General features: G+C 47.3%; 1 protein-coding gene across 5 annotated transcripts in view; it reads left to right on the top strand.

Moving 5' to 3' along the window:
- Positions 1-22839, top strand: part of mctp1a (multiple C2 domains, transmembrane 1a) — a 1185582-nt gene that overhangs the window by 607445 nt on the left and 555298 nt on the right. For all 5 annotated transcript variants that reach the window (XM_072516301.1, XM_072516303.1, XM_072516302.1 and 2 more), the window contains one exon: positions 22156-22342. In XM_072516301.1, coding sequence (XP_072372402.1) covers positions 22156-22342 — 187 coding nt within the window. The remainder of the gene's footprint in view (positions 1-22155; positions 22343-22839) is intronic.

The raw sequence follows: 22839 nt of genomic DNA, 5'->3' as shown, positions 1-22839 counted from the left end.
AGAGGTATCAAACATTTTGCACCTCTTGATCTTAACCAAATAAACATTGGGACCTTGACAAAAGATATCACAGACAGAACAATTTATTATAACCACTTAAAGAGGTCAATTAAGCAAAGTCAGCAATTCGCTTCCGTATCATAACAAAACCCCCTGCTGAGCTAATGCTTTTTATTGGTCTGGCCTCACAACCATGCATGCATCTTGAGGCATAAATCGGGGTGGATGGGGGTCATGAGTTGTCATGGGCCCACACTCAGCATCCTGGAGCGAAGATCATGGGCCTTTTTCCTGAGGCTGGTCTGGTAAACCTGGAAAGTTCCGGATGCGAGCTACCCACCTTGGGAGCGAAAGCCCAGTCCTATGGTTCACGATATTTCTGAGGGGCTGTGAACTACAAGTCATGGAGAATCTGACCTGTCTCCACAAAAATTGCGAGGGCTAGGAGGTGCCTACCCCTGCATTGGAGCCCGTCAGTTTAGGAGCACAGCTTTATACCGTGTCAACAAAATTCAAGATGCTGAGAATCAGCACGGTAGCCTTGTGGATAGCACAATTGCTTCACAGATCCAGGGCCCCAGGTTCGATTCCGGCTTGGGTCACTGTCTGTGCGGAGTCTGCACGTTCTCCCCGTGTGTGCGTGGGTTTCCTCCGGGTGCTCCGGTTTCCTCCCACAGTCCAAAGATGTGCGGGTTAGGTGGATTGTCCATGATAAATTGCCCTTAGTGTCCAAAATTGCCCTTAGTGTTGAGTGGGGTTACTGGGTTATGGGGATAGGGTGGCGGTGTTGACCTTGGGTAGGGTGCTCTTTCCAAGAGCCGGTGCAGACTCGATGGGCTGAATGGCCTCCTTCTGCACTGTAAATTCTATGATCTATGAATCGGAGCAGGAATCTCAGAATCAGGTTGTGTCTGTCATTTTTAGGTGGGTCTGGTGACATTCCAGAGCAAAACCTCACCATTATTGTGGTAAACCTGACAATATGCTACAGTGTGATGGGTCGGGGAAGGAGAGAAACTTGGAGTGAGGGAGGTTTGAGCTGACGGATGCAGCCTTGTCCGATGAAAATCTGGAGATATTGATGTCCTCTCTGGTCCTTCAGGCATGTCGGACCTTTGCCACCGCCTGTCTTCCATTCATTGGCTCCTCCTCGGGCTCGTCCTCCAGCGCTTCCTGGTCCACCTCCTCCTCCTCAGACGAAACCACATGTGCCTCCTCCTCCAGCATGTCGTCCTGCTGCGGTGCCAGTTTGTGGCGGGCACAGCAGACGACCGCAAAGTGGGAGGCCCACTGAGGGGTGGACTGCAGGGCACCACCAAAGCCATCCAGGCTTTGGAACCACAGTTTCCATTCAATTATAGCACAGGAGTCAACGTGGGCCTCATTGTACCGGGTTTCCACCTTGGTCTCAGGCCTCCACAGCCATGACGTTAGTGGGTATCCTTTGTCCCCCACGAGCCAACGCGTCATCCTGGGGTGGTCCTGAAAGGCATTAGGGTGTCGCTGGCTGTGCCAGCATTTATTGCCCATCCCGGAGCCCATTTAAGTCAACCACATTGCTGTGGGACTGCAGTCACATGTAGGCCAGACAAGGTAAGGACGACAGATTTCCTCCCCTAAAGAAAATTAGTGAACCAGATGGGTTTTTGCGATAATCGACAATGGTTTCATGGTCATCATTAGGCATTTTTAATTCCTAATTTTTATTGAATTCAAATTTCACCATCTGCCCTGGTGGGATTCGAATCGGTTCCCAGAGCATTACACTGGGTCTCTGGATTATTAGCCCAATGACAATACCACTACGCCACTGCCTCTTGAGTGCCTCAGGATGTAGCTGTAGTGTTAATGTAAGCCTACTTGTGACATTGATAAGGATTATTATTATTATCATGCTCGCTGGCGCACACGTAGCGGGCACACACGTGTTTGATACAGAGGCGGTGGTCGCACACGATCTGAACATTCAGGGAATGGAACCCCTTCCTGTTAAAAAGGGCACTCCCTGATGCCTGGTTGGCGTAGGGTGACATGCGTGCCATCGATCGTCCTCTGGAGCTGGGGCATCCCAGCGATAACAGCAAATTCTCAGACCGGGCATCTTGGTGGGCTGATCCAGCTGGAAGGTGATATAGTTGGATGCCTGGGCATACAGAGCACCTGTAACCTCCCAGATGCACCTGTGGGCTATAGGTTATGAAATGCCAATACAGGTCCCCGCTCGAGCCCTGGAATGACCCGGTGGCATAAAAGGTTTTTGGGTTTTTTAATAAATTTAGTGTACCCAATTCACTTTTCCAATTAAGGGCAATTTAGCATGGCCAATCCACCTAGCGTGCACATCTTTGGGTTGTGGGGCGAAACATGGGGAGAATGTGCAAACTCCACACGGACAGTGACCCAGAGCCGGAATCGAACCTCGTACCTCGGCGCTGTGAGGCAGCAGGGCTAACCCACTGCGCCACCGTGCTGCCAATAAAAGTTGAGGGCTGCCCTGACCTCCACATCCACAGGAGTGGGTGCCGGCCTCCTCCGCAGAGTGCCACATTGTCTCTCTGCTGGACACAGTCTTTTGTAGCAACGTGAACCTCATTATATCGGGTCTCCACCTCGGTCTCAGGCCTCCGTACCAGCGTCATCAGCCATGACCTTAGCGGTTATGCCTTGTCCCCACACGAGTCAACCCATCATGCTAGGGTGGTCCTCGAAGGCACCAGGGATCTCCGGGTGCCTCCGGATGTAGCTGACATGCTCACTCCCTGGGTAGAGGGCACACACGTGCATGACGTGTTGGCTCATGGAGGACAAGGAATAACCGTTAATGTCATGGTGTCATTGATTGACCATCGATGCCAGTACACATTAGGCCATCACTGGTCTCCCCTTCTGGGTCCCTCCTCAGCCTGATGGGCGGCCGATTCTTCAGGGTGTGCTGCAGCCCCCTGCACAAGGGGTGTCGCCTCCAGTCTGCGTCAGCGCTGCTGCCTTTTAAGTGTCCGCCCGCCTCAGCTGCCACAAGCACAGTTAGAGCAGCCTCCACGGGACCCATACCAGCTAACATTGTTGTGTCTGTAAGGAACTGGAGAAGGAGAGAGACCGACAATCAGTTAGGGCTTCCATCGTGTGACTCTCAAATCCCCCAAGCTTCCCCCACCCTTACGTCCTGCATTCTCTCACAATGCCATCCAGTGACTCAGTTGTGCTGCTAATCGTTAGTCTACACACACACCCTGGCCACATCAGGAGATCCTAGACCCCAGATCCCAGACCTCTGCTGGGAACATTAGGGAGTCCGTGCTCAGGTACCCTCCCTCATCCACACACTTTCCCTTTGACCGCAAGAAGATCCAGAGTGATGAAGCCCTGCTCTTTATTGTTTGATTGTTGGCAGCTGCCTCTTTGGTGCTGATGCTCCTAGAGTTCAGGCACACTATTCAGGCATCAACGTTTGCTTCACATGCAGTACACTAATCATCCTCTGAGACATGGCACGTGCATCCCAGGAAGCACTTGAGAGGAGTGTGAAGTTCTGTCATAACTAACAAGGCTAATTCCCATTTGAAATAGCCTTCAGCTAGAGGCTGCTCACTGTCAAAGGGGGTTACATTGAATTTCATGAGAGAAGCCCCAGCAGGGCTCTGTCCCGGAGCGTGTGGTAGGACAGATAGGCTGCAACTGTGGCTGCCCCAGTTATGGGCCTCCACAATATTTAAAGATGGCTTGAAAGCCTCACAGACACAAAGCCCCCTCCCCCACCTCCCTCTCTCCCCGGCCCAGGGGCGACAACCGACTTAGAATGCTTCAGCCCCTGACCAAGACCAAGGCCCCTGAGGGCTCCCCCCCCCCCCTCATTGATAATATAATGCAAATTCTTTAGACTTTCTGATTTCCATAAGCAGGTTAATTTCTGCAGTTTGATGTGCTGACTTTACAGATTCGCCATGATTTCCGTTATAACTTCTTATGATTTATTTTATCTTCCTATCATTTCTCGCACTACTCTAGCCCACACCGTTGAAGTGATGTTTAGAGGCAGAGAAAATATAGAAATTATTAACCACTATTTCATAATAGAGACCTTCAAACACTTTGGTAGATACATTTGACATTAGCCAGAATTTTCCGGTCATCGAGATTCACTTTTCCCTTTGGCAGGTTGCACCTCCGCCTGCAGGTTTCCCAGTGGCATGGGATGGATTCAATGGGAAATCCCATTGACAAGCGGTGGGAGGATAGAATCCTGCCGCCGGCAAATGGCGCGCGGATGAGAAACAGGTGGCTGGGTTCCAGAGAATCCGTCCATTCATTCCAAAGAAGAACTACGACCATAAAGAATTACAAACTATAGTCCCATTTCTTCCACTTCTGTGCTCCTCAAACTCCAATTTTCTGTCTGTTAAAGGCCTGACGAGTGCAGAATTGGAAAACTCTCATGCATTTATATGTAGTCCAGATGATTGAAAATATCCTTTTGTTCAGTTTTAAGCTTATTTTATTCTAAAACTATGAATAATCAGAGGGAAAATCAACGTAAAGTATTTACTCTGCAGTGTGCCAACTTTAAGGGACACATTTATTTTAGAAATTGACTGTTTCCTGTCTCTAAAAATCGATTCATTTAAGGGCGTCATGTTTATCTCGAGTTTACTCGTCCAGCTACCTGAGAATTATCTGACTCTTAAAAAGCAATTGCCATTCTCATGAAGACTTGGAAGGTATTAAAAGTGTCATAAAGTGTATGGATCAGAATTGGAATAATATGTTAAGTGATTGCAATTTATAAAGTTTTTGTAATTTGAAAACACATGCAGGAAAGATTTAAAAGATTTTGTCATTACCTCACTTTGTGGTACTTTCCTTGTTAAAAATACAATTTGATTAAGGATAAATGTCTAAACTCTTCTGTTTTATCTGAATTTTCTTAAAGATTTTAGAAATGCACAGAAATGATTGAAGAGACTTTAGAAATTCACAGAAATTGAATGAAACATTGAAAAAAAAAGCTTTCGGTTAACTCTTCTTAGAAATACAAACATTTTCAAATCACACTTTTCCATGCTGTCCCTTTTACAATCTGTTTCTAGTCGAGCAGAGCAGATGGATTCTAGCATAAAATTACAGGAAGTCACGAATCACTCATCTAAGAACTCCAAGCCTGCCTTTTGAATAATTTTTGTAAAAGGGACAACTAAATCCTGCAAAAATTGTCTAGACTCTTGGAAACCATGTGCTAAAAACTCTAGAGGGATCAAATTCAGCTGTTTTCAGTCACTGAAAGAAGTTGGTCGGTTCTTTTATCTTTCAAATTTAACTGGGTAGGCTTAAGAGCAACAAATGTGTCAATTAGCTGCCTTCTATTTGAATAATTGGCTCCCATTACAACTTGATGCATATAACAAATGGGACATGGAGTGATCGTACAGATAAATGTAGTGGCTAATTGTATTCTAGCAGGAACCTTTTTGATTTTTCTAGCCACAATTCCCATGGTGACATTCAGTCATGAAATCAACCAATCAGGAGTTACTAGAAATAGAGATAATGTGCAAGAGAGTCGTTAGTATTGGATTCCGTGCTGTTTCACTATAAGGGGAGTAATGATTGCAGAAAGACATCAGATCCCTGTGATCTACATTTAGCATGCTGTCCAATTTATTTTGTTGCTTTCTTCGGACAGCAATTCCATTATTGAGATGTTGTCCAGCAAGCTGTTGTGTATGTACAATGTCTGACATTGTGACATCAACCACACCTGCAACAACATGCATTTATATAGCACTGTTAAGAGAGAAACACCCCAAAGTTCTTCACAGTATTGGTGTCAAACAGGTTATTGACACTGAGCCATATGTGTCAATATATGTGACCAAAAGCTCGGTCAGAGGGTTAAGTTTTAAGAAGCATTTTAAAGGACGAGAAAGTGATGAATTGGAGATTTAGGGAGGGAAATGCAGAACTTAGGGCCAAAACAACCGTAGGCACAATGGCCAGCAGTGGAGCAATTAAAACACTGGATATGCAAGACGTCAGAATTAGACAAGCATATAGATCTTGGAGGATGGTAGGGTTGAAGGAGGCAACAGAGCTAGGGCGAGGCAAGACCATGGAGGGATTTGAAGACGAGGATGAGAACTTTAAAATCAAAGCATTGCAATACTAGGAGCCAGTGTATGTCAGGGGTGACAGTGAACGTGATTTGATGCGAGTTCAGACAGCAGAGATTTTTTGGATGGGTCAATTACCTAAAAGTACAATAACAAAGCTAAATTAGGAAACGGTAGTATCATGGAAGATTATTGTTACAATTTAAGTCCAACTCATTGAATATCCTGATTTGCTCACCTTGCAACTTTGTTGTAGAAGTAGAGCTCATGGATTGGATTCTCCTGTCCCCCAGCCACGTATTTCTTGGAGGCGCCCCATTCGTTTGCAGAATTTCTCTTTTCCTGCCACTTATCACGGGATTTCCCATTGTAGCCACGGCACGCCGCCGAAAAACCAGCAAGTGGGGGTGCGCTGCCAGTGGGAAAGGAGAATCCTGACGACCGGAGAACTCCGGCTCATATAAGCAATTTTGCTGGATAACGGCTATCTGAACAGATCATTGTTCACTGTATATCACACAACATTGCAAATGGGCCAAAGGCCGTCACTTTCGGCTCTGAAGAGAGCCCATTCTCCCGCAAATTACTCTGGCTGTGGATGGATTTTAGTGCTGGTGTAATGCCAGGTACCTAGGTTGTGCAACACAATGATTGGTTGATCAAATCAAACAGTGTGCACATTCAGTTGTTCGTAATAGGTGGAAGGCAGCACGGTAGCATAGTGGCTAGCACTGCGGCTTCACAACGCCAGGGTCCAAGGTTCTATTCCCCGCTGGGTCTGTGCGAAGTCTGCATGTTCTCCCCGTGTCTGCGTGGGTTTCCTCCGGGTGCTCCAGTTTCCTCCCACAATCCAACGACATGCAGGTTAGGTGGATTGGCCATACTAAATTTCCCTTAGTGTCCAAAAAGGTTAGGAGGGGTTATTGGGTTACGGGGATAGGGTGGAAGTGAGGGCTTAAGTGGGTCGGTGCAGACTCGATGGGCCGAATGGCTTATTGTATGTTCTATGTTCTATGTATAGACCATATTAAACCAACCCGCATTTGAAAAACCCATAACAAAACATCTACTATTAGTTGTGATTCTGCAATTCAACAGCACTTGCTGAATAATCTTGAGTGTACTAATGGTGAAACTAATGGCCACAAGACTTAGGAGCAGTAGTAGGTCATTCAGCCCTTAAAGCCGACTCTGCCTTATGATAAAATCATGGCTGATCTGATTGTGGCCTCAACTCCACCTGTCTGGTCCCATAACCCTTGAATTCCTTGTTGATCAAAATCAATCTAACTCAACCTTGAATATAATCAATGATCCTGCCGCCAATGCACTCTGGTGAAGAGAATTCCACAGACCAATGACATTCTGAGAAAGAAAAAATTATCTTCATCTCTGTCTTAAAAGGGAGAGCTCTTATTCTTAAGCTGTGTGCCATAGTTCTAGACTCCACCGTAAGGTGAAACAGTCTCTCAGTACCCAACTTGTCGAGTCCTCTCAGACTCTTAAATGTTTCAACAGGATCACCTCTCATTCTTCTAAACTCCCAAAGGTCTAGGCCCAATCTGCTCAACCTTTCCTTATAAGCTGACCCCTTCAAACAGGAAATCAGTCAAGTAAATCATCTCTGAACTGTTTCTAATGCAATTATGTTGTGTCTTAAGTAAAGAGATCAAGGCGGCACGGCGGCACAGTGGTTAGCACTGCTGCCTCTCGGCGCCAAGGACCCGGGTTCAATCCCGGCCCCAGTCACTGTCCGTGTGGAGTTTGCACATTCTCCCCGTGTTTGCGTGGCTCTCACCCTCACAACCCAAAGATGGGCAGGGTAGGTAGATTGGCCACGCTAAATTGCTCCTTAATTGGAAAAAAGAAGAGACCAAAACTGTACACAGTACTCCAGATCTCCTCTCAACAAGGTCTTGTACAGCTGTAGCAATACATCCCTACTGTTACACTTAATTTCCCTTGCAATATTTGTCAACATTCCATGTGCTTTCTTAATCACTTGCACTTGCATACTCATTTCTTGGTCCCGATTTGCGTCGCTACATTGGGTTCATAGAGTGGGGAGATTTTCTGGTTCAGTGAACCCAGTTTTTAAAAATGGTCACTCGCAGGTTGGATGTTTGGCTGGGAGGGGTTCAGGTTGCAATAGGACTCGGGATGGAAAACCCCGAAATGAGGCTACCCAAGGCAGGGACTAACTCTGTGCTCTGCCACTGTAATAAAACAAAAAAAATCTCCACACCCCTGAACCCCATGGACTCCCTCTATCTCATCTATGCCAAACTACGCCCACACCCCATTGCTCCCAAACCACCTCTGTCAACTTAGTGTCAAATAATGCCAACTAATGCCCCCACCCACCACCCTTTTCCCTTACCTTCTCCATGCCAACTCACCTTGTATCCTTGAACCGTTCATTGACAGCTTTGTCATTCCTGAACAAGTTCAACAGCTTTAACAGCTGGACAGCCTTTTCACCATTCCTTCACAGCCAGATAGTACTTTCACAGCATGACAGTTCCAATGAATTGGCGCACAAAAAGTGCATAAATATTTTCCCTTTTAACAATCCCAAGAATGCCTTATCTCTCCCAAAGGGTGTCTTACCTTTCCCAAACAAGTGCATGAAGTTCAGACTGCCTCTTTCCTGTTCTAAATAGGGGTTTTCTATAGGCCTCTGAAAAGTTCCAGAGATATAGAGGAAAAGATTGCAAAGATGATTCTGGAGAGGAGTGAAAGCAACAGGGTAGTTGTTATGGGGGACTTTAACTTTCCAAATATTGACTGGAAACACTATATTTTGAGTACTTTAGATGGGACCGTTTTTGTCCAATGTGTGCAGGAGGGTTTCCTGACACAGTATGTAGATAGGCCAACGAGAGGCGAGGCCATATTGGATTTGGTACTGGGTAATGAACCAGGACAGGTGTTAGATTTGGAGGTAGGTGAGCACTTTGGTGATAGTGACCACAATTCGATTACGTTTACTTTAGTGGTGGAAAAGGATAGGTATATACCGCAGGGCAAGAGTTATATCTGGGGGAAAGGCAAATAATTTTTGATGAGGCAAGACTTAGGATGCATCGGATGGGGAGGAAAACTGCAGGGGATGGGCACAATGGAAATGTGGAGCTTGTTCAAGGAACAGCTACTGTGTGTTCTTGATAAGTATGTACCTGTCAGGCAGGGAGGAAGTGGTCAAGCAAGGGAACCGTGGTTTACTAAGGCAGTCGAAACACTTGTCAAGAGGAAGAAAGAGGCTTATGTAAAGATGAGACATGAAGGTTCAGTTAGGGCGCTCGAGAGTTACAAGTTAGCTAGGAAGGACCTAAAGAGAGAGCTAAGAAGAGCCAGGAGGCGACATGAGAAGTCTTTGGCAGGTAGGATCAAGGATAACCTTAAAGCTTTCTATAGATATGTCAGGAATAAAAGAATGACTCGGGTAAGAGTACGGCCAGTCAAGGACAGTAGTGGGAAGTTGTGCTTGGAGTCCGAGGAGATAGGAGAGGTGCTAAATGAATATTTTTCATCAGTATAGGAAAAAGGCAATGTTGTCGAGGAGAATACTGAGATTCAGGCTACTAGACTAGAAGGGCTTGAGGTTCATAAGGAGGAGGTGTTAACAATTCTGGAAAGTGTGCAAATAGATAAGTCCCCAGGGCCAGATGGGATTTATCCTAGGATTCTCTGGGAAGCTAGGGAGGAGATTGCTGAGCCTTTGGCTTTGATCTTTAAGTCATCTTTGTCTACAGGAATAGTGCCAGAAGACTGGAGGATAGCAAATGTTGTCCCCTTGTTCAAGAAGGGGAGCAGAGACAACCCCGGTAACTATAGACCAGTGAGCCTTACTTCTGTTGTGGGCAAAATATTGGAAAGGTTTATAAGAGATAGGATGTATAATCATCTGGAAAGGATAATTTGATTAGACATAGTCAACACGGTTTTGTGAAGGGTAGGTCGTGCCTCACAAACCTTATTGAGTTCTTTGAGAAGGTGACCAAACAGGTGGAACAAGCTCCACATTTCCATTGTGCCCATCCCTGCAACATGGGTGAAGAAATTTCTTCTCATCACTGTCCTAAATGGTCTGCCCCGTATTTTCCGACTGTGACCCCTGGTTCTGGACACCCTTGCCATCGGGAACATCCTTCTTGCATCTACCCTGTCTAGTCCTGTTACAATTTTATAGGTTTCTATGAGATCCATCCTCATTCTTCTGAATTCCAGCGAATACAATCCTATGTGACTCAATCTCTCCTCGTATGTCAGTCCTGCCATCCCAGGAATCAGTCTGGTAAACCTTCGCTACACTCCCTCTATAGCAAGAACATCCTTCCTCAGATAAGGAGACTAAAACTACACACAATATTCCAGGTGTAACCTCACCAAAGCCCTGTTGCAGCAACACATTCCTACTCCTGTACTCAAATCCTGTCGCTGTGAAGACCAACATACCATTTACCATTTTTACCGCCTGCTGCACCTGCCTGCTTATGTTCAGTGACTGGTGTACAAGGACACCCAGGACTCATTGCACATTCCCCTCTCCTAATTTATGGCCATTCAGATAATCGTCTGCCTTCCCGTTTTTGCTACCAAAGTGGATAGCCTCGCATTTATCCAAATTATACTGCATCTGCCATTCATTTGCCCACTCAGTCAACTTGCCCAAATCACACTGAACGACTGCATCTTCCTCACAGCTCACCCTCCCACCCAACTTGGTGTCATCTGCATATTTGGAAATGTGGAACTTTTTCCCCTCATCTAAATCAGTGTTCTTCAAACTTTTTTTCTGGGGACCCATTTTTACCAACTGGCCAACCTTCAGGACCCAACCCAGCCGACCTTCGCGACCCACGCCAGCCGACCTTCCCGACCCATGCCGGCCAACCTGCATGACCCACCATTATCTCTTGCCTTGTTTGCTGCTGACAAAAATGGAGGAAATGGTTTTGGGTTCTTTTGGTCCTCGTACACGCTCCTCCAATGGAACCTGTTGGATGAAGGTGAAGCCTTCTGGTGTCGGAAAGTATGGAGTCTCCATCTGTCCAAAGTTCTGAATTTTTTTCCTGTAAAATTTTATCAAATAAAACCCCTCCCGAACTTGTAAAAAAAAATGAGTAAAATAAATGAAAAAAAATGAATAAAACCCCCCCCGAACTTGTAAAAAAAATAAAATGAATAAAATAAATGAACAAAATAAAAATTAAATGAATAAAATAAGTGAATAAATGAATAAAAACCACTACAGAACTTGTAAAACAAAAAGCTGCAACCGTTTAAAAAAATAGCGGCCGCACTACGCATGCGCGCCAATCATCGTGCGCGCATGCGCAATGCAGCCAAATTATTTTTTTAACATGTTCGCAGCCGCTTGCAGCCGGCGTTATGAAAAGCCAGCTGCTGCGCGGGGATTTGCGCGGTCGGGAGCGCAGCGGACAACAGCTCCGCAACCCTCCCGACACCTGCCCGCGACCCACCCGCGGGTTGGGCTCCCGACTTTGAAGAACACTGATCTAAATCATTAATATATATACTGTGAATAGCTGAGGTCCTAGCACCTATCCATGCGGTACCCCACTCGTCACTGCCTGCTGATTTGAAAAAGACCTGTGAATTCCTACTCTTTGTTTCCTGTCTGCCAACTAGTTTTCTATCCATCTCAATACGCTACCCCTAATCCTGCGCACTTTAATTTTACACGATAATCTCTTATGCAAGACTGTCAAAAGCCTCCTGAAAGTCCAAATAAAGCACATCCACAGGATCCCCCTCCTCAACTCGACTTGTTACATGCTCGAAGAATTCCAGGGGCGGGATTCCCCCCTACCCGGCAGGGCGGGGGGTCCCAGCGGGATGGAGTGGCGTGAACCACTCCGGCGTCAGGTCGCCCCAAAGGTGCGGAATCCTCCGCACCTTTAGGGACTAGGCCTGCACTTTTAGGGGTGAGGCCCGCCCCAGAGTGTTTGGTGCCCCACTGGCTGGCATGGAAGGCCATTGGTGCCACACCAGCTGGGGCCGAAGGGACTCGGCCAGCCGGCGCGACCCGTGCATGCGCGGGAACGTCAGAGGCTGCTGACATCATCCCCGCGCATACGCAGGGGGAGTTCACCTACACGTCGGCCATGGCGGAGGCTGATGGTCAGCGCGTAGGAAATGAGTGCCCCCACGGCACAGGCCCGCCCGCGGATCGGTGGGCCCCGATCGCGGGTCAGGCCACCATGGGGGCACCTCCAGGGGCCAGATCGCCCCGTGCACCCCCCCCCCCCCCCCCCCCGGGACCCCGGAGCCTTAGGGACCTGGTTCAATTTATGCCGGTGGGACTGGCATAGAAGCAGCGGGACTTCAGCCCATCGCGGGCCGGAGAATCGCCAGGGTGGGGCCGGCGACCGGCGCGGCGCGATTCCCGCCCCCCGAATCTCCGGTGCCAGAAAATTTGGCGGCCGGCGGGGACGTGATTCACCCCGCCCCCTGGCGATTCTCCGTCCCGGCGGGGGGGGGGGGGGGGGGGGGGGGGGGTCAGAGAATCCCGCCCCAGTAGTTTTGCAAGCATGATTTCCTCTTTATAAATCCATGCTGACTCTGTCTGATCCTGCTCACTGTTTTCTAAGTGCTCTGCTATAAAATCCTTGATAATGGATTCTAGAATTTTCCCCACTACTGGCTGTAATAACCTGCACGGAGCACAAGGGGCTGGCTTGATTGTTTTCCCCATGTGGCCGGACTATGAGCTCTCCCTCTAACTACGGGGCTATTACCATGTGTATATAAGATCGGCCAAATAGGAACCGACCAACAGAGAGAGAGAGAGAAGACCCGGTGAAGTATAACCAGGCCCCTTTATAAATAGTGCGTATTATAAATAAACTTTTTCTTTATATTACTCCTCTGACCCCCCTTTGCCTTTATTAAACTGGTGATGAAGATAAACTGGAACTGTCGACGAGCTACTATGCCGCCCACAAGTTCTTTCTGTTACATTGCTTCGCGATTAAGGTATAATGTTGAAGTGTTCACTATGCTTTTGTTCGGTCAATTGGATGCTTTTGACCCTACGGTTGAGTCGTGTAACCAGTATGCAGAACGTTTGCGATACTTTTTCCGTGTCAACAACACAACCGAAAATGAGCGCCAGACTGTGATATTGTTAACGGCTTGTGGTGCACACACACAGTTGGCATAATTACAGGCCGTACATTTGCGGCAACACCGGATATGATAGAATTTGACCAACTCATCGCGCTGGTGGGGAATTATTTCAACATGACACCGCCCATCATTGTGCAACGGTATAGATTTAATATGGCGGAAAGGTCGGAAGGGGAGTCAGTTGCCAAGTATATTTCCTGGTTACGGAAATTTGCAGAGTATTGCTATGCTTCGTGACCACTTGGTTTGTGGAATGAAAAATCTCAACATACAAAAAAGGCTTATAGGTGAAGCTTCCCAAATGTTCCAGCAGGCTTTGCAACTTTATCTTTCACAGGAGGGTGTCAATTGGGGTGCACAGGAGTTACCAGGTATGGAGGCTTATGTCGTTCTATGACGCTCCCCTTGCCACCTTTCTGTGACTCAAACGGATTGCCGCAATGCAACAGACAGAAAATAGAGAATTATAGAACAGGAGGCCTGATGTTGGTTTAATAAAGGCGAAGGGATCAGTCAAGTAACACAAAGAAGACATTTACTTATAATGAATCTGGGGGACCTAGGCCCAGATTCGGGAGGGGCTGACTCCATCCCCTGTGAAAAGTGTAGGCGTCTGAGTCATTGAAGCCGCCGGCAGCGAGAGGGACAGCACTCTAACTGCTCTGGACAAGTTAGATGTCAGCCCCTTGCGCGGGCCCTCCATTTGGACGATCTAGAATTAGCTGGAGACGAGTCCGAAATGCAGCTGTGTGGCTGCCCCATGAATGGCCCCTATTCACATCCCCGTATGGGTTAACAGCCACTTGATTCAGATGGAATTGGATACGGGTGCCGCCGCCTCTGTGGTGTGCCGCACCATGTGTTCGACTGGATCTGACATGGAGTGTCTACCGGGCCAATTTCTAAATAGTACATATTATAAATAAACATCTTCTTTATGTTACTCATCTGACTCACTTCGCCTATATTAAATCGACGATTTACTGGTCTATAATTCTCTATTTTCTCTCTACCTCCCTTTTTAGAGAGCGGAGTTACATAGCTGTCCCAGAGTCTCTAGAATCCTGGAAGATGACCACCAATGCAACCAATATTTCTAGAATCACTTTCTAGAGCTGTGATTGGCCACAGCTCTCTGAGATGGGATTTCTTCCCAAGTGAGGGGTGGAAGCCTCGACTCCAACCAATTAATGCTCCTTGAAGCATTAAATGCAACACTTTTGGGGGCCCAGCACACTTCCTCTTTGCAGGGGACCAACATCCCGTTCCACCTGCTGGTAACATGGCAGCCCGTCCCCAATGATGACAATGTCCTCCTGACCCCGCCCACCATCAGCTCTCACAATTGAAGGCAGAAACCTTGGTGCATGCCCGGCCTTCTTTGCACCTCCCGACTTCTGCTCTGCTCACCTCTTGGCCCTTGCTCGGGTGGCCGGGCCTTGAGCCTCAACCCTTGATGACCATGTGTGCTCCTGGCTGGCTGCCTGGCTGTTGCTGCTGACTATATGGCCTGGCCTCTGCTCTCTCTCACTGCCCAGTCTGGTTGCTACCCAACCGCCCCCCTCACTCTTGCCTGGCTGGCCTCTGGCTCTGGTCAAGTTGCCCCAGAACTGCTGACTGCTGCTCCCCGATTCCCCGAGACATGATGCCGGCACTTGCCTGGCCCCTTCGCACCTCCTGACTGCTCAACTCTCGGCTCTCACTCGGGTGGCCAGTCCTTGAGCCTCAACAACCGTGTGTGCTCCTGGCTGGCTATCTGGTCTGGTAGCCTTTGTTCTTTTTGATTGGTTGTTTGGAGCTCTGATTGGTATTCCAGTGGTGCTCCCACCACATCAATCATCTCTCCGTATGGGGCACCCCCATTGTCTAGGGCACCACCCTATAGCACTTGGTGTGTCATTGAAAGTCCGCCTCTGGTTTGACTTCCGGTGATGGCCATGGCGTGCATGGTCACACAGATAGCAACTCTCTCCTCTAGTAGTCTTTTAAAGGCTTTTAAGTTGGATTTTCACAGGAATTTCTCAACATAAGTTGATAAAAGTGAGAGGAGAAGGAGGCGACCCCCAAATTATGGAACCGCGCCCAAAAAAAGTCGGGAAAGAAGAAATCAAAAGATGGATGTAAGCAAAACTCAGAAAACAGCGGGTTCAATGACAACGAGGCAAGGTTCGGCCGCGTCTGCCCAATGGACGATGGAACAGTTGGTCGAATACTTGGATGGGAAGCTCACCTAGCATCGCAAAGAGTGTGCTGAAGACCTGATCCAGGCCGTTGTCTTAATTAAGGGGGTGTTCGACCGGGTGGAGGAGTAAGTGGAGACTCAGGGACAGGAGATTCAAAAGCTCCAGGAGCAGGCAACGGAACGAGAGGAGGAGTCCACAGCGACGGCAATGGAAATTGGCATCTACAGGAGCGGCAGAAGCGGATGTTGGAGAAGGTGGAAGACCTGGAGAATCGTTCTCGCAGGCAGAATATCCAGATCGTCAGTCTGCCAGAGGGAAAGGAGGGACCAAATGTTGGTGCGTATGTGGGAAAGATGCTGGAGAAGCTGATGGGGGAAGGTCCATTCCCCAAGCCGTTGGAGGTGGACCGGGCCCATAGGGCTCTTATGCGTAACCCCCAGCGACGTGAGCCCCCGAGGGCGATTGTGGTACGGCTGCATCGGTTCCTGGATAAGGAACTTATTATGAAGTGGGCTAGGCAGACAAAACTGCACCTGGGAAGAGTCAGAGATCCGGGTGTATCAGGATTGGGGAGCAGAGCTTGCAAAGAGGAGGGTGAGTTTTATTAAAGACAAGGCGGCCCTGTATGCGAAAGACATAAAATTTGAATTGCTCTACCCAGCCCGTCTCTGGGTAACCTACGAGAACCGGGAGCTATACTTTGGCTCGTCGGAAGAGGTGGTGGTCTTTATGAAGGACAAGAACTTGGTGGATGAATAAGGACTTTAAAACCTAAATTGTGGTGGACTGAATTTTTTATAAGAAAGGGGGAGGGAAAAAAGGTTTATGCGGTTCTTTCTTTCTTTGTCGGAAAAATCTCAAACTTTCAATTCTGTAATTTAAGTTGCGACTTTCGGGAGGAGAAGGGTTGTATCTGCTTGATTTGATTTAGATTTGTTGTTGGATGTGCCGAATTGCAGTGAAAAGGGTTTTGAGTTGCGATGTTTTTTCTCTTCTGTTGGAAAAAAGATGGTTGAGTTTCTGCATGCATAATTTGTTCCTACCCTGTTTGATTTCTCTTCTATTGTTTTGGTTCTGTTTGAAGGTGATGGGATAGAAAGATTCTGTTAAGGGAGGGAGGTGGGATAGACAAGATTCTGTTAAGGGAGGGGGGTGGGCCTCTGTGCCTGGGCCTTGGGGGATTGTTTGTTTGTTTTCTGTGTTTGATGTCATTGTGTTGATAACTTATGTTAAGGTGGGGGGAGGAGATTCGGCAGGTGGTAGACAGCTGGGTGGCAGGAGTGAGAGCTGCTGGGCTAGCTGGATAGCTAGTTAACGGGAACAAAGTGGGGGGGAGAGCTGAGGAGAGATGGAGTGGGGGGGAGAGGGTGGGGTGTGGGGGGAGGGGACTGCTGACGAGTAAGGGACTTTCAGGTGATTGGAGATGGAGAGCAGAGGGCGGTAGCTGCCGAGGGGCAGACCAAGGGAGGTGGGGGGCATGGGCTAAGGGCTGGCCTAGGAAAGGTCATGGCTGATCGACAGGGGAGAGGAATGAGACCCCCCCCCCACCCGACCAGACTGGTTACGTGGAATGTTCGTGGACTGAATGGGCCGGTCAAAAGGGCCATGTGTTCGCACACCTGAGACTGTTAAAAGCGGATGAGGCCATGCCAATGCTCCCCACTTGAAGTTGGGAGACCAATTCAGTTTGAAAAAGGGATGGGTCGGACAGGTGTTTCATTCGGGACTGGACTTTAAAACAAGGGGGGTGGCTATCCTGATTAAAAAGAGGGTAGAATTTGAGGTGGCGAGGATAGAGGCAGACCCGGGGGGTAGATTTATTATGGTCAGTGGGAAGCTGGAGAGAATGGCAGTCGTGCTGGTAAATATGTACGCCCCAAACTGGGATGATGTCGCGTTTGTTAGGAAGGTGCTGGGAAAGATCCCTGACCTGGACTCGCACCGACTGGTTATAGGGGGTGATTTCAACACGGTCCTGGATCCGAGACTGGACCGGTCGATTTCTAGATGAGGGAAATTATCAGCAATGGCGAAGGAATTGCGGGGGTTCATGGCGCGCATGGGAGGGATGCATCCGTGGAGATTTGGGAGGCCAAGGAGCAAGGAATATTCATTTTACTCCCATGTGTACAAGGTATACTCCAGGATAGATTTCTTTGTATTGGATAAAACACTGTTAGTGGAAGTGGAGGAGACTGAGTACTCAGCAATTGTGGTCATGAGCCACATTGAGTAGACCTCCGGGCAAGTACGGGAAAGCATCCTCGTTGTGTGCCAGACTTAGCATGATCCAGTTCAAGGTGGTCCACAGGGCCCACATGACGGTAGCCTAGATGAGCAGGGTCTTTGAGGAGTTGGAGGACAGATGTGGGGGTAGCCCATCAAACCATGTACATATGCTTTGGGCATGTCTGAAATTGTGGGGATTCTGGCAAGGATTTGCGGACGTTATGTCAGAGGTCCTGGAAGGAAGGGTAACTCCGAGTCCAGAATTGGCAATATTTGGGGTATTGGAGGATCCGGGGGCCAAGGGGGGGGAGGGAGTTCGATGTTCTGGCCTTCTCCTCCCTGTGGCCCAGAGACAGATTTTGCTGGGATGGAGGGACTCGGAGTCCCCGAAGTCAGGAGTGTGGGCCAGCGATATGGCAGGGTTTCTCAGTCTGGAGAAAATCAAACTCGCTTTGAGAGGATCAATTCAAGGGTTCGTCCTGAGACGGCAGCCTTTCATAGACTACTTCAAGGAGAATTGAACGTCAACAGTAAGGGGGGTAGGGAAAAAGGTGGGGGGTAGGAAAACAGGAGGCATGGCAATGTTACAACGGGACAGAGAACATGGGTTACGGGTAGCTAGGGAATAGAACGGAGGGAATAGGTTGTTAATTTTTTTTCTTTCTTTACGGTTGTCTGAAAGGTGTTGATGTGTTAAACTGTGAAAATTACAAATGCTTCAATAAAATATTTTCCAAAAAAAAATAAAGTCCGCCTCTGCTTAAATGCTGTGAGGCAATCATTATTGATGGGGTGCATTTCCTGCTGACTCTTTGGAAAACCATGCCACCTGAAAAATCCTGTCCCCAGCGTGGTTCGGTAGCACCCCTAATGACTGAGCTGGCTGAGTCCTGAAGGACATATCTGCCAGACTGGGTCTGCAGCAGTTGGTGAGAAAACTAACAAGAGATTTTAAAAATTATTTGTCCTCGTCCTCATCTAGCTGTGGCAGATGCATCTGTCAGTTACAATTTGCACTGCCCTTGTGGCGCTGAAGTCCTGTCTTCAGACTGAGGATACTCTTCATCGTGAAGAGTAAGCTACAACAGATCCAGCTGCTCAAAATTAGTCATCTGTGAGATAGTATGGGCCACCAGCAGCAGCAGAATTGTGTTCAACCACCATCTATACATCAGAAGCAGCACCTACAGGTATACCTAAAAAAAGGAGGTGGCAACTTGGTGAAACTACAGCACAGAACTACTTTTGTGCCAAAAAGCAGACGCAGCATATTACAGCAAAGCAATCTCATATACAGCTGATCAGAACAAAGATGTGCAGACCTGCTGCATCCAATTGTGAATGGTGATGGGAAATTGAGCCTCCACAAATATCTCCATTCTCAATGATAGAGGAGCCCAGAAAAGCAATGCAAAGACAAAGTTGAAGCATTTCTAGCTATCTTCTGCCAGAATTGCTGAGTCCACCTGAGGATCCCAGCATTACAGATGCTAGTCTTCAGCCAGTTTGATTTACTCCATGTGATATCACAAAATGCCTGAATGCACTGGATGCAGCAAATGCTATGTGTCCTGAAAGCATTCTGTCCTTAGTGCTCCAGAAATAGCAATGCCTCTCACCAAACTGTTCCAGTGTAACTACAAAATTTGCATCCGCCTGACTATGTGAAAAATTGTTCAGCTATATCCCCTTCACAAAAAGTAGGACAAATCAAATCCGGACAATTATCGTGCAACAATCTGCTCTCAATCATCAACAAAGTGATGGAAGGTGTCATTGACAGTGCTATCAAGTGCAGCAACCTACTCACTGATGCAGTTTGGGTTACGCCAGAGCCACTCTGCTCCAGAACTTTGTCCAAAAACAGTCAAATGAGCTAAATTCCAGGAGTTTGGTGAGTCTGATTGTCCTGGACATCATGGCAGCATCTGACTGAGTGTGGCATCAAGAAGCCCTGGCAAAATTCAATTGAATTGGTGTTGGAGAGAAAACTCTCCACTGGAGTCATACCTGGCACAAAGGAAAAGGGATGTTGTAGTTGGAGGAGAATCACCTCAGTTCCAAGATGTCGTTGCAGGACTTCCTCAGGGTAGTGTCCTAGGCCCAACCATCTTCAGCTGCTTCTATCAATGACCATCGTTTTAAGATAAGGCCAGAGGTGAAGATGTTTGCTAATCATTGCACAATGTTAAGTACCATTCTCATCACCTCAGATACTCCTGAAAACCATGCCGGAATACTGCAAGAAGTGAGCAACAATCAGGCTTGGTCTTACAAGTGACATGTAACATTCGCTCCACATAAGTGCTAAGCAATGGTGATCCCCATCAAGAGAGAATCTGACATCTCTTCTTGACATTCTATGGCATTACCATTTCTGAATACCCTACTATCAACATCATGGGGGTTACCATGACCAGGAATTGAACAGGGAGGTAATGCTGGAGCTGTATAAAACGCTGGTTAGGCCCCAGTTGTACAGTTCTAGTCACCACAGTATAGAAAGGAAGTGATTGCACTGGACAGGGTGCAGCGGAGATTCACCAGGATGTTGCCTGGGCAGGATCATTTCAGTTATCAAGAGAGACTGGATAGGCTGGGGTGGTTTTCCCTAGTAGAGAAAGCTAAGGGAGGACCTGTTTAAGGTGTATGTCAATCATGAGGGACATAGATAGGGTGGATAGGAAGGTACTTTTCCTCTTACTGGAGGTGTCAATAACAAGGGGGCATAGATTTAAGGCAATGGGCAGGAGGTTTAGAGGAGAGGGTGGTTGGAATCTGGAACTCGCTGCCTGAAAGGTTGGTAGAGGCGGGAACCCTCACAATTTTTAAGAAGTATTTAAATGAGCACTTGAAATGCCATTGCCTACAAGGCTACGGGCAAAGTGCTGGAAAATAGTTAGGTGCTTGATGGTCGGTGTGGATGGGATGGGCCGAAGGGATTCTTTCCATGTTGTAAAACTTTCTGACTCTTTGTCAATACTGTGCCTACAAGAGCTGGTCAGAGCCTGGGAATTTTGTAGTGAGTAACCTACTTCTGACTCCCCAAAGCCTGTCCACCATCTACAAGATACAAGTCAGGAGTGTGTTGGGATAGTCTTCACTTGCCTGGATGAGTGTAGTTTCATCAGCACTCAAGAAACTTTACACCATCCAGAACAAAGAAGCCCACTTGATTGGCACCCCATCCTCCACCATAGACATTCACTCTATTCACGAGCAATGCACAATGGCAGCAGTGTGTGCCATTTATTAGGTGCACTGCAGGAAGTCATCAAGAGGGGAACACCACCTCCTGTAAAATCCCATACTGACTTGCTCAGTCAAAATCCTGGCATACTACCTGGCAACACCGTGAAAGTACCTACACCATATGGACTGCAGTAATTTAAGAAGGCAGCTCATCTAAACCTGCGCAAGGGAAATTAAAGATGGGTAATAATTTCAGAGCTTGCCAGTAATGCTAGGATCCTGAGAATTTATTTAAAAAAATAAAGAGGACATATATTTGGATTGAGTGTCACTGGGTGCAGTGTAAGCAATATGCCTGTGACAACCACCCAAAAACAAGGCCTGAACCACTTTCAGTTTATAATAAATAATCATCTTTATTGTCACAAGTAGGCTTACATTCACACTGCAATGAAGTTACTGTGAAAAGCCCCTAGTCGCCACATTCCAGTGCCTGTTCGGGTACACTGAAGGAGAATTCAGAATTCTGAGCTGGTACGGGAATTGAACCCGCGCTGCTGGCTTTGTTCTGCACCACAAACCAGCTGTCTAGCCCACTGAGCTAAACCAGTCCCTTAGACTGGTTTCGGACCCCATCAACATTTTCTGGATCCCATGAACCTCTTGTTGCCAAATTTCAGGCATCAAACGAGCACTATGCTGAACTTCACCCATTTTCTGTTGAGAAAAATTAGACAAATACTCCATGCCCTTGGCTGGCAGGTAAATCTTTTCTGGGCAGAAGCAGATGCCATGTAAATGGCTTGGGATGAGCAAGCTGTGGGCCAGGTGGTTTGGTGTAGCCTGAAAAAGTATTCCTGCTTTTCCTGAACACACACAAATCTTTAAAAGCTTAGCTTTTGCAAGAGTCGTCCAGTGGCCAGTTTGGGTCCTGAAATCCTATGGGGGCTGTCAAAACCTCGAGAAATAGGACTGAGAAGCATCATACATGAGTCACCTATTTCCCCCTTGAACACTGCTGCTGGATCCGATAATTGGCAGGCGACTGTAAATTGGCTCTTGCCTGTTTTGGTCAGAATGCTCAGCACCTACAGGCCTTCTTTCAGTTTGATTGAGGTGGGAAACTGGAGGCACAAAGTCCTTTCCAGATCTTTTAATGACAGGTCACCAGTTTTTCAGACTGCAAAAATGGATATGAAATATTTAATGTAAGAGTTGACCTGAAGTAGCTTTATTTTCCATGAGCCAAATGCTACAGGCAGGTAATTGATTTTTCCCTTTTTTTGTTGCAGGTGTCAAATTGAGTTATCAGGCCTATGCAAGGAACACACACACAAACTAGACATAGCCCTGTCAGGAGGAAAAGGTCACATAGTACTTCTGGTCACTCTAACAGCATCTTCTCCAGTCAGCATCTCTGAACTGTCTTTCAGCACATTGGACGACGAGAAAGAACGCAGCAAAATCATGTCAAGATATGTATGTATTATCAGTCCAATATTTGTAATAGTCATCAAAGTCACTTTTTAATTATCAATTTATAAACCTGGATTTTTAAGTTATTATTAGTATACAAAATTGAGAAAATCCCTGGAGGACAAAGATTGAAGTTCGAAAATCCAATTCACACAAAGAAAATCAGTTTGACTTTAAATATTGCTGAACTTCTAAAATAAAAGAAACAAACAGTAATCTTAAAGAAGGAGTAAACACCCCACAGATATTTGCTCAGCTCTATACCACCCATCAAACTCTCACTCAACCCTGGATATGTTTTTTATTAAAATTAAATCTGAGATCATATGGATGAAATCTGGCTTCCCACCATAAACAGGAGGGGGTTAATTTGGACAGCCCTGGGCCGGGGTTCTCCGAGCCTCCGTGCCAAAATCGCGCTCGGCAAGGGGACGGAGAATGGGGCGTCAGACGCAGACCTCTGCCGACCGGAGAATCGGCGCCAGTCGCGCATACACTCG

The sequence above is a fragment of the Scyliorhinus torazame genome, chromosome 9 (assembly GCF_047496885.1).
Source record: "Scyliorhinus torazame isolate Kashiwa2021f chromosome 9, sScyTor2.1, whole genome shotgun sequence".
Taxonomy (NCBI): Eukaryota; Metazoa; Chordata; class Chondrichthyes; order Carcharhiniformes; family Scyliorhinidae; genus Scyliorhinus; species Scyliorhinus torazame.
Note: the sequence above shows the minus strand (reverse complement) of the source record. Positions and strands in the feature narration are given on the sequence as shown.